General features: G+C 42.6%; 1 protein-coding gene across 1 annotated transcript in view; it reads right to left on the bottom strand.

Moving 5' to 3' along the window:
• Positions 1 to 327: 327 nt before the first annotated feature.
• LANCL2 (LanC like glutathione S-transferase 2) overlaps positions 328 to 12,879 on the bottom strand; it is a 33,299-nt gene continuing 20,747 nt past the window's right edge. The window contains exons 6-9 of the mRNA XM_071429767.1: positions 10,948 to 11,130; positions 8,513 to 8,689; positions 5,170 to 5,242; positions 328 to 3,435 (exon numbers count right to left, since the gene is read on the bottom strand). Coding sequence (XP_071285868.1) covers positions 3,320 to 3,435; positions 5,170 to 5,242; positions 8,513 to 8,689; positions 10,948 to 11,130 — 549 coding nt within the window. The 3' untranslated portion in view covers positions 328 to 3,319. The remainder of the gene's footprint in view (positions 3,436 to 5,169; positions 5,243 to 8,512; positions 8,690 to 10,947; positions 11,131 to 12,879) is intronic.

Here is a 12,879-nt window from a genome sequence, read left to right as displayed (position 1 = left end):
GTGTTTTAAAAACCAGTTCATCCTGAGTCTGGCTTTAGCAGCAAACTCTTCAACAGGATCTGTGTGGCCACAAAGGAAAGCAGAGCTTTGCACTAAGCAACATACACTAAAAATCATCTGGGAGCAACAGCAGGAAAGCCACCTGCAGAGCTAGGAAAATTGGAAGGTTACAAACCCAGCAATCTGCCCTGTTTCTGGCATGTGTTTCATCCTGCAGGACTATAAGATAGGGAAGCAGCTCGGCAGTCAGTTCAGTGGGACAGCTATCACCACAGTGCTGGAGGGAAGGAAGGAGAACCACAATGAAGAAAAAAACACTCACACAAATTACCACCACATAGCTTAATCTTTACTAATAAAGCCAAAGAACAAAACATCAGCATTTTTTCCTCTTTTTCTGCCCAAAGGGCATTTCCATTTTTAACACTACTGCTTTTTGCAACAGATGAACTATTACACACAGACAAAGCAAACCAGGGAATATTAAGACATTTTCTACATTTGTAGTTTGATGTCATTTCTGACGACAATGCCTTGGTGAAATGCACTTTTTCACCTTCACACTGTAGCTTTCCTTAAGGGGCCACCTAGATACCTCAATGCTGTGACAAACAGAAAGGAGGAGCCACGGGGAAAGTCACATCAGGAAGATGGGGCAGATGCACTGTCAAGACACTTCCAGCTCAATACATTTCCAGTCTTACTCAGTTCTGAGAGGGTTCTGCAGAGAAGGATGGTGCCAGGCCCCACCATGGCAGAAGGCTGGCTATGGTACCAAAGAGCAGGTAGCTGACTTGCTCATTATCTTGACAGGTACACTCCAGCATCCTGGGGATCTGCTCTGCATTCAGCTGTTCTTAGTGTGTATATATCTGTGCATTTTAAAAACTAACAGGTTTTAATTCCCTTTAGGCTCCAGCCAGCCAAACTCACCTCCCACAGTAGCCATTCCAAGCACAGTAGCCACGACCAATATGCAGATAATCACTGAATGAAAAACCTGCCAGCTGACCCCCTAGTTAAACAGTCCATACAACAGAGGCTTGGGATTTGCCAGGGTGGCCAGGGTTTGCAGGCAGTTCCTGTAAATGTGGTGAGCCCTTTCCCTGTTAACACACCCAACATGCTCTGCACCCACAGTGGAGGGGAAGGAACAAAGAGGTGGGGGGTGATGTGAAACAGGATCAGAGCTGCCATCTACCTCTGTTAGTATTTCTCTGAGACTTCCCGGGCAAGTTTCCTTCCTGGCTTTTCTATGGGCAGGATCAGGGATCCACAGGCTGAAGAAAGAAACAGAGTTAGCTCTTGGCATTCTTGGCATGAGGAATCTCTCATCGAGATGTCTCTGTTGGTACACTGTGCATTGCCTGCATAACCTTCCAGCTCTTCCTGTTCTTCACTGATCCCCCACACTAATAACTCCCTCTGTTCCTCACTTTTCTGCTCTGCTCCTGTTTGCTTCAGCCCAGCTGCTTGCCATGCAGCATTCCCCACTCCCTTTCAGCATTTTCCCCAATCTTTAGCTGTAGAGATGCAGCTGGGTTTGTTGCTCCCATCTCACCTTCTGCCTTTGCCAGAGGGGTGGAGAATTCTCTTCTGCTGCTCCCATGTTTTAATCCTCCCTGACAAACCAGCAGAGAAGCTGCTACACTGTGACACTAAGCTGTTTGTGCACTTACATTGCTGCTGCTGTCCAGCAGAATTGAATGGAGAAATTATTAACATCGCAAGGGATTTGGCAAGGGGCACTGGAACGTGCTCAAGGAAGTCACCTGCCAGGTGACAAATCAAGTCACCGATTTATACAGGAGCCACAATGCATCTCCTAGCCCAACCACAGACACTGGCACTCAGCAGATGGCCCACAGGTCACAGATATCCTGATGTGTGCCCTAAAGGTCAAACTGTGCCATCTGTCACACTCACACCTGACAGAAGATACCAATTAAAATCAGCACTTGGACTGAGAGAGCACAAGGAGACCTGGGGGAGGATGACCACAGAGCCCAAGTGACTGGGAGTGCACTACACTTCAGGTACTACTTGACACATAAGCCTGCTCTAAGAGTACTCAAAGTATGTCCCACTTCTCCCAAACCAATGGCCTGACACTCAGGAGCACCTGGAGGCAGGTCTATTATTTCACAAACCCCACCACACTACAGGGGGAAGCAAAGCACTAGCAGCAGTTAAGACTATGGGAAAAGAGCTTTTACTGTGTGGATTTGAAGATGAATTATACTTCAATTACAGCCACTAGCAACGGCTTCATATTGCTCAATAATCTCTGCAGCTTCCAAAAGCAGCTGGTACTTATCACTCCTCTACTACTACATGGGAGGGGAGGGCCAGAACAAATCACCACTTTGGTTCCAAAGTAACAACCATCCTGAGCTACCTGCATGGGAGGCTTGCCCTGGCAGCCTCCCTTGCTCATCTGTATTTGAGATGCTGCAGGAGAGGTTTATTCCAAATCGAGGTCTAGGAAAGGAGAAGCAGTTACGCTGTCCAGGCTCTGCTGTTGGTGGTAGAGGGAAGTTAGTCTGAGTGACTCCACCTGCAGTTTAAGCTCATGGCATGGGATGGGCTTTGCAGTGGTGGGAAGAACCATCTCCCCCCTGCTATAAGCACCTAACACACTAACCAGCTGCAGCTATCAAAGGGAACAACAGAAGAAGCCTCCCACAACAGCAGCAAAAGACAAGTCAGATCCCTTCCAACCTGCTAACTTTCTGAAAACAGAAATGGCCTCACGCCTCTTCAACAAAACAGGCTGATCTCCACTGGCTTAGCTTGTAAGGACTGTGGAGAAAAAGGCAGAAAAAAATGAACACAGAAACATTTTCATCTCTTTGTAGAGCTGCCAGCACACCAGTGAAGCTGGGCACTGTCCTGCAGCGAGCTCTCCCTGCGGGTAACCACACTGCAGAAAGCAACACTGCTCTTGTGAGTCATGCACGGAGGTACAGGACAGAGATTCACACGGAGACCAACTTTTGGCTAACAACAAAAGACTCGGATCAACACACAACACCAATAAACGTGCAGAGCATGGCAAAGACCTGAAGAGACAAATACAACAGAAGAGAGAAAAGTTCAAAACTTGACTTCTCTGGTCCTACATCTGAAGGTGTCACTTTAACAGAACTCAAGTGTGGCTTCTCCTGTTCATGCTCTAATGACTTCATGGTCCTTTGGGGCAGAAGGGGTGAGAAAAGGGGTTTATCCATCTGTCAGGTCAGTGTCAAGTTCATTCACTATCAGAGGCACGAAACAGTCTCATCTCTTTTGGCATCAGTTTCCTTTCAAAATGATGGTTTTAGCTGTCCTGTTCCACTTTGTTTTCCCTCCTTTGAGGTCTAAGTTCAAACGCTGGAAACTGGGAAGTCTCCGGTACTGAAATGTCTGAGAGGAAGTGAATAGCTCCAGCCATGCCTAAAACATAACGAGAAGGAGATCATTGCGCACATTAAAATAGCACAGCTGACAGCAAAGGCAACAGCACCTATTTGAACACCTCCCTCACTGGCATCTTTTTTAAAAGAGGTGAACTTAGACCCTACAGAAAGGCAAGTTCATCTGTACTTTGCCCAAAAACCAAATTTTCTTTGGAAGTATCAAAGGCAAGAATGAAGATGTTTCTGCTAACACCTCTTCAACTGAACAACCTCAATGCTATTTCAAATTAAGAAAAAGTTAATCCAACCTTGGACTGTCCTTCATAATTTGAGCAGCTCTTGCTTCTCATTTCACTGGTTAAAAGAAAAAGCCAGAACTTTATTGCACTTGTGAAGTACAGATTCATTTCCTCACTATCCATGAAGAGGCCATCCAGACCCCAAAGTGCATCACCCAACAGAACTCAGAGGGTGACAGACAGGAGAGGCACAACAAGGAAATCATACAAATACAAGTTCATTTTTATGCTAAAATCCTATTTTATAAACAGCTATGCATATATATATAAAGGAACCTTTCTGAATTACAATATCTGATTGAAACAAAACACTTAGGACAATTCCATAAGATGCACATGCAACTTCTGTTCAAAGCACACATGTTCAGGCAGAATTGGACAACTGCAAGCATCATTTTGGCTACAAAAAGAAACAAAGCCCCAATTTAAGAGGTTTTTCCATCTCAAATATGAGACTTCTATATTTTTCTTTTAAAAATCTAGACAATTAAAAACCATAATATAAGCTCTATGCCATCATTCAAGCACAAATCATCCAGCTCTTTGCACTGTTTCACCTTCTCAACAAATTTCTAAGCTTTTATACAACAGATTGTATGCATGCTCTTTTCCCTCCCTACAAGAGCTCTCAGAAATAGGAATACTTATGCTTTTCTCCTATAAGCATTAAGACAATAACTCTGAATTTAGAAGGGCTGCATATAAACTCCTGCTCTCTTGTGTTCATTCATGCCCTGGATTGTTAATTTGCAAATATCCCCGCTCGGCTGCTGTAATTTCAAGTATCTGCGGCAGGTGGCACACGAGGCTCGTTGTTCATGGAGCAGCTGTGGTGCTACCTTAAATCCTACTTGGATCTGTAATTCCTTGCTACTGATTCTGTAACATGAGGATGATACAAGGAATAGAAAATAAGCTATATTAAAAAAATACAAAGCTCTAGGAAAGTATCTGGTAACATCTTGGAACTTAAAGATAAGCCCCTAAGAACTCTGCACTGCTTTCCTGTTCAAGTGATTTGGGTTCATATTAAAACTACCTTTTCCCTGGTTGAGTATGGCAGCAGAGAAGGCCTAGTTCTGACAGCTAGCAGCAAGCTGGAGACCCCCTACCCACAGCTGCTCCTCTGCCCAGTCCCTCTGAAAAGCCACCTGTGACAAAACTGTTTCCTGAACTTCTGTTTGCTTTAAACCAAGCTGCATCAGCACAGTAGAATTTTATTATGGACTAACACTGCCACTGGTTTTACATTCAAGCTGCTGAAATGAAAGCAGGAGTGAGAGTTGTGACAGTGAATGATTTTTCTTTGTCCTTCTCTACCCCCTGCCTTCTTTTAGGCAGAGATGATGGTATGGGGGGTTTAATAGTGGAGGAACCCACCAAAGACTTCCCAACTCCTACACATGTGCCAAAGTTGCAAGGATGCCCCTCTTTGCTGTAGTACAAGACCATCTGCAACACCAGCACTTTACCTTCAAAGAGGGAATAAGGTCGGTCAGGAATACGACATCCATGCGCACCATACTCCAAACACCATTCAGCAAACTGGGGAACACATTAAAAATATATTTTTATTCAAGACTGTTAAATGCAAGCTTGAGTACCTGAATATCATTAATAGGTACAAAATGTAAGTGTAAGCAGACACACAACACATAAATCACTGAGATCAATTTGTCCTCCTTCAACCATGACAAGGCCTGCAATCAAGTTTTAAAATATGTATTTGCATAGAATGAGTTTCAGTTTCATAACAACTTAATGGTGGGGTAGACATCTGCTTTTTGTAAATCAACCCTGCTACATGCCAAGGAAACATGCTGTAAGAACAGATATACTTGGTCAAAATTTACTAATATTGTATCAGTCTCTTATCTCTCTTGGTGCTTAATTTATCCACAAACTGAAGACTTATAGCTGTTAATTGCATTTTGGTTTACTTTCATTTCTGTGCACTAAGTTAGAGTATTCAATCTTCAGCTGTCATTAATTAGTTTCATTTATTTGCTCTCCCCAAGCCTTATGAAAAATCATTATAAATACAGTTAGACAATTATGGTCATCAATGTTTTGTTGCAAGAGATGGATTACCATTAAAAAGAGTTAACAGTTAAGTGTCTTTCTCACATTTGATCAGCACTGCTGCAGTAGCTACATTAGACACACATGGCTTATGAACTACATCTGGATCAATTCAGTAACAACCAGTTACTTCTCCTTTATGGCTCCCCAGAGCATCAGGGGGGCACAAGTTCCTCTGGCATTTCTGTGCTTGGATGCAAACCACTGCTTGTTCGAAATACATGCACAGAATCCTGCAAAGCAAACAACTGAAAGGTCCCTCCCTGCTCCCCCTGCAGTTTGGCCTACCTGCTAGCAAACACATCAGCCTAAATAGAGGGTGCCCCTGCCCTAGAGCTGGGGCTCTATGGGGTCTAAACATGATACCAGAGCCATCAGTCTGTTCATTAGAAGGAAAGGGGTGGTATCTCCTCTCTCCCTCCCCTCCCCACTCTGTTCTGTTTAAATATTTAGTGGAGGATGATGATCTTCTCTTGATAGAGGTATGTGCATATGTGTGTGTCTTCTGGAAACACAAGGAAAAAACCACAAACACTGTGATTCACACTGTTATTAAGAACTGATTAAACATTTCTGGGCACCCTCTGGGTATAGATCTCCAAACTATGGTTTAATTCTCCCATGTAATCCTGTCTTAAATGTGAGGACCAAACATGTTTATGGCATGTTTCTAAGCTACAATCAATTCTTGCAACATCCACATCTGATTGCACACTAGCCTTGATTATTACTTCCAGCCTGGGAACTGCAACAGAAATTTAAAAAATGCACCTTAGGCTACTGAAACACAACCATCATTTGCAAGTACATAACTTCAGCACAACTGGGATCCAGTAAGCCACAGGATCTTTGTTTAACTGGTGGGGGAGAAGAGGGAGAAGAAACACTATCTTAGGAAGACATCTGACATTATTTGTCACACAGACTGGCATGCTTGCCACCAACAGTGGCAGTCACAAGGCTGAACAGCACAGGGCTCAATGCTCTGTTGCCTGCAGCCCAGGATGCCACAGCCCCTGTTGCCTCTTACACACAGGCCAGCTAAAAGTCCCTCAGCTCCTGACAATTTGAGAGAAAAGCTGTGAGGATAAAATGTGAAGGACAAAGCAGGGGTCTCCCTCTATTCAAGTTCTTGTGGTTCATTTGTGAAACAGCTTCATGAGGCAGGTATTCCAGGAAAGACTCCTTCCCCTGGGCTTGATGTTTTCGGTGTGAAGAAGCACTCCTGGGAGGGCAGCCATCTCATTCTCTCAGTTACATGCCTCTAGGTACCAACATAACTGCATGTTTGCTTCCCTGCACACTCTGGCTCAGAAAGAAAATATTTCAAAAATGCCAGACAAGCAAATTCTTCTGCATGTTTCCCCTTACTCTGCCTGTTGTCTCCCCACTCTCCCACTTAGCATCCCCAAGGGGATGCTGGAGATGCTGAGTGGCAGAGAGGCTGCAAATCCACTGCCTGACTATGGTGGGCAGCTCCAGCAGTCTTTGGCCACTGCATCACAACCTCCTTCTTAAAGGGATTTCAGGTATGTATCAGAGTCTCTGCCTTTTCTGGCTTTGAGACAGACATGTTAGCTTTTCTCTAGATAGGTGTGGACAAACACCTGGGCTCTCTTGGGCCAGAAATGCAGCACCACCAGGAGCTGCCAATGCTATCCAGAGCTGCAGAAGGTGTGCTAGCATGGAGGATGATAGGGAGAGCTGACAGCCATGCTGCCAGCAAGGCCTGCAGGGTGCTGTGGCTCACACATCAGCAGTGGGTGACTCCATGTGTAACAAAGTCACACATTTGCTGTGGGAGTACTAGGGTTTTATTTCAATCTCTAGGATGCAGGTATGTCTACAGGTGTCCTCACAGCATGATGCTTTGGTAAATGTGAGACAAGCAGCAGATTTTTAAAGCTCTGCTGAGAGAGGACAGGCTGACTGCAGAGATGAATACAGTAACTTTACATATGGCCAATATTCACTAAAAAGCACCTAGGAAGCAACTCGTCAAATTTCATTTGTGTAAAATTTCAATACTGTGTAAAAGGCTTCACCTAAAAATCTGTGTACACAATTTGAAAGAAAGCTCATGTCAGTGAATTAAACCAGAAAAAAAAATCCAACAAACCAAACCAAGGTCTAACTAGGTAAGAAAACAGGCAGAGAAAGCCTTCTCCTTCAGTAAGTGCTAGCACAGTCAGGAGCTGAGAGCAGAACTTGGACAATTCCAATGAAAAAATTCGGAATGTGTTTTTCTCCGCAATTTGTATTAATAAAAAAACTCTAAGTGAGCAATTTAATAACTGCAATTCAGAGCTCTAAAAGCCCCAAACAGGCACTAGTCTGAAAACAAATAATTACAAAATACAAGTACAAACAGCTTGAGGACCTGAGGAGGATAGTGAAACTCTCAGTGGAATAATTAGCACCACATAATATCAGTCTGTTATTGTTCAGGCAGGCTAATTTTCAGGCTCTTATTGTCCTCTGAATACATTTAGTCCCTCCCCTCTTACAAATAATTTGTCTGTTTCACTCTGCTTATTAAGACAGTGCCTGCCCCACATACACAGGTAAAGTCATCCAGCCAAAGTGAGTGGAGTGGAGCGAGTGATGGGCCCTGTTACCCCACCCAGTGTCCCAGCCAGCCCCAGTGCACATCAGCCCACCCCCAGCCCAGTTTGTACAGGCACTGGGATGTGAAAGGGAGCAGTGATTTCGCTGGCATGCTGCAGAGCTCACCTTGCAAGCTCGGTAGAGGTACTTTCTGTCCTGAGTTAGGTTATAGAGAGACAAGAAGGAGTAGCCATTGCCAGCAGTACCATGGCAGATCCCATAACCTTTTCTCAATAAACCTCTCTGCCAGATGACATCACTGCAATCCATAGCATCTTTCAGGTATTTATCCTCTTTAAAAGTCTGTGGAATAAAAACAGAGAATAAACACACATCAATTGAAGTATTAATGAAAACAAAAGGAAGCTGTTCCTGACAGATGTTTTGCTGTTTGTGTAGGGCATTTCCATATAAAATTTATTTTAGATTTTAATAATCTATTTTTCATAGACTTCTCTTTCTTTTCTTAGTAGGTTGTTTCTCCTTTTCCTGCAGGGTAAAAGAAAAAACTTTCCTGGTTTTTGTTTTCAAAATCAGGACTCCCAAAGAAAAAGCTCAAGTTCAAGGCCTTTGGTTCCAAAACCTACAATCTATTTGAAGGCTATGTGGTCCTTTTTTCTTCATTTTCTATTCCCAAACCAGAATTTGAAAATACTTCTGTATGTGATGCTGCCTCCAAGAAATGTAAAACAGAATAATGGATATCAAATCTGGTCCTAAATTGCTGGTCTGGTCTTCATGACTAATTCTTCCTGGTTGCTCACTGTCTGCCTTCAATTCCATGCCAAAAATGCACAAGAATTTTGCATAGCACAGGACTCTTCTCTGCCACAAATACATGCAGGAATCCCACATTTCCTTTATGAGTACTTGTATATTTGTATAGTATATACTCAGAAGCAGTAGTCAGTTTGAGCAAAGGAACACTTTTGCAAAGTTTACTGCAACGGATATACATTTCAAACATAGAGGGCTCATACAGAAAGAAGCAAACAAAAGCAAGGAATTTAGCTGATTAACACCAGAATTCCACCTTTATAAAGCCACTTTGATGCTCACCTTTGCCTAAGTCACTTTACAGATCAACAAACAAACAAAACCCCAAACCAACAACAACAAAAACCCCAACCTAAATATCCCCAACAAAACAAACCTGATGCACTACTGTAGATCTAGTCCTTTGGAGCTGGTATCCCCTGCCAAACTATTTAGTAAGATAATAGAAGCAACTAACATGCAAGATTCTTAAATACACAAGCTTGATACAGGAAGTGCCTCTCTCTGAACAGGGTTTGCCAGCTGCTTAGCCGTAACATTTTGAATTAAGGCCTGGCAACAGCACTTGATTTCCAGGACAAACACTGCTGTCTGTTATCACAAGTCCTGTGCCTGGTATGAAAGCATAGCCAGCAAAACACCTGCCAAATTTTTTCTTTCAGTGCTTCAAAAAGAAGAATATAAAGAATAATAGAAAAACATATGTTTCATCACTTTAAACACAGAAAGAGGCCAAAAAGGAGACCGCTAATCAGAACTTGGTCCTATCCCTCTCATCTCTTGCAAAACATTTTGTGCTGGGGAAAGCATCACATTGACAAAGAAGGAGAGAATTGTTAAGTCAATCTCCTGCCACAATCCAAAGAAAAAGCAACTGCAACTACTGTTACATGCAGCAATCCTGTAAGAAATTTAAAGTTCACATTTCAGGTAGCAGCATAAGTAATTATTCCATAAACCAAGCCTGCTTTTCATCAGCCCACCCAGATGCCAACCAGGGAATCTGTCAAGGAGGGCTGTCAAAAGCAAGAATCGATTTGCATAAATTTAATTAAATGGCATACTTTCAAATGTCACGCAAATCAGAAGCACACAAAAAGTCAGGTAGCAAACCTAGCTAAGAATGGAGAAGGGCAAACAGCAGGCTTGTGGTAGCTCAGCAGTTTTATTTATGCCCTGGAAGGGGCCTGGGATTTTAGCTCTGACATTAAGTTCTTGAGAGTTATATCTTAATAAAGGAGTAATTTGTGGAAAACATTCTTTGGCAAGGCATATGAACCTATATTTTTGAAAACCAACATAATTGTTAAAACTCTTGGGATGAAGATTCAAAGAATTTAGGTCAAAGTTCTCACACCCAGGACTCTGATGCCAAACTCTTTAAATATACATTTCTTTTCCAAGAAAGCTTAGTAACTGCTAGTGCCCTGAGAAGAAATTTTACCCACTTATTTTCTCTTTAAAACATACCAATGTATGTATTCTGAGATTCTTAGGTGTCTTGCTTGGGGTTCTTGTTCAAAAGCCTACATCTAGAAAGATACTATATAAAGTCTTGCAAACAAACAGGCCTGCATATAAGTCTCTCTGTAAAGACAGAGGTATATATACATACATATGTGTATATATACATACAAATATCTGAGAGCTTGGTGCTAATTACACCAAGGCTGTGGGTTTGATCCCTGCTCGGACCACAGATTTAAGGGCTGGACTCGATGATCATTGTAGGTCCCCTCCAACCCAGAATATTCTGTGAAATCTATGAACACAGAATGATTTACCTTATAAGCCTGCATGAGCATGTGGATGACTCCAGGGGCACCATGGCACCAGTGAACCAGCCTGTCAGTCTCATTGCTCAGCGACGATGGGTAATTCCCAGATCGGAATTTTTTATGACGCACGTAGTCAATGCTTGGCTTCACCAGCTCTGTCAGGGTCTCCTGGTCCACATTTGCAATTGGCTGAGGAAAACATTAAAATAAACATCACTAAATACATTAACAGAAGTAGTAACAAATTGTGTATCAACACTTAATTCTACAATCTGTTTTCAAGTATCCTACATAAGTGCCCTTGATCCAAATACTGTGAATCACATCCTACAGATTTAATTAATGCCTGCTTATTACACCCTTGCTAAGAGCATTTTTACAGTCATTGCAGAGACAAAGAAATTGGGGCACCAAGTTGTTACCTGTTTTAATGGAGGTGACACAGAAAGATTATGGAAGAACGGAGTACGACTCCCAGACCTCTCTTTGTAACTTAAAATAGGGAGAACACTTACAGAAGAAAGACAGTTTTGTACACATGGTGCTCATAATACAGACTTCCAATATATTGGGTTACACATTTTGTTTTAAAAATAACTATTTCCCAACAAATGAAGGAAAGTGTATATAGCAGCATACCTGGCAAGAGATTTATGAAGGCTGAAGTTTTCCATCATAAACAAAGCTCCCTGAAGCTATGGGCTATAAATCTGCATTTCCAATTTCAGAAGCAATAGCTACCTCACCAAATACCTAAACATCTTTGTACTACAAAATCATCCTCCAGTTGCTCTTAGGAATTTCCTTTCTAATTTTTTTTTGTTTAATTTACATCCTTGTCAAATGGATCCATCATCCTGCATGTTCCTTGTAAGTAAAGGTTTAGAAGCCAAGTAACTGTGGTGTCTGCAGTTGGTCTTGGTTGGCATTCCCTCCACTACCAGTCCATTTTCCACCATTGTAACAGCAGAGCTCTCTATTTTGACACAATCGATATGATTTCTGGAATTTCTGCAAGCTGTGGGAACAGCCACAGGCACTGGAGCCTACAACAGCCTAATAACTGACCTTATTTTTTGAAATAACTTGTCTTTATTACTGATTCAATGTCATAAAATTCCACTGTTTCCCACCAGCTCCAGCACATTTGTATTCAACAGGTGAGCACACTCCTAGAATTCAAAGTCTGGCAGCCAAATTAATGCAAACTTTCAAAATAGTTATATTTTGAGTAACCTGAAAAAAGGAGAAGCCTCTATTTCCCCTCAGCCAGAAGACCTCTGCCAGACTTCTATCCACCAGGTCCCTCAAGCAGACTGTTCCTGCTGTTCATCAGAAGTACAACTGAATACAGAGCAGCTTGTCATGAAAAACACCCCAAAGCTACTCAGCTCTCACTCAGAATCCTCCCTGTGTGGTAGGGAGGCTTCATAGGAATGTTTGTGTTGGGGCTCTTGATTTCACAAGGCAATCCTGCAGAAGAAGGCATAGAGGATAGGCATCAGCAATAAATGCCTTCAGTCGTGAGCTGTGCAAGGCAAGGCCAGGCCAGCTCAGAAATCCTTAGGAGGTAAATCCAAGAAGAGCAGGGCTCTTTACAAACCTCCTTACCTTGAGCTTCCAAGAAGATTTGAGTACAAGTGAGTTTCTTGCCCAAGCTGCTGAGGCTCCCAGCACTCACTTCAAACAGCTAAAGAGTAACCTACAGGTGTGTGTCCTGACTTTCTGGCCAAGAGCAATGGTGTGCAAACAGACACTTTTGTTTCAAGGTTAGTGAAAGGATCTTAGAGTAGAGACTTCCTAGCTAGCACTTCAGAATTCCCCCTCTTCCTCCTGGATGAGTTATTTAACATGACTAAACTCTTATTCTTCTAGCAGCCTGTAAATAACTCCAGCACTACCTGTTTTCTCCAGTTTAAGAAGTGTTTGGACAAAACT

The sequence above is a fragment of the Agelaius tricolor genome, unplaced genomic scaffold, assembly GCF_023055355.1.
Source record: "Agelaius tricolor isolate 1412-34295 unplaced genomic scaffold, bAgeTri1.0.p SCAF_6, whole genome shotgun sequence".
In the NCBI taxonomy this organism is placed as follows: domain Eukaryota; kingdom Metazoa; phylum Chordata; class Aves; order Passeriformes; family Icteridae; genus Agelaius; species Agelaius tricolor.
The sequence above is the reverse complement of the archived record's forward strand: the minus strand, read 5'-3'. Positions and strand labels throughout refer to the sequence as shown.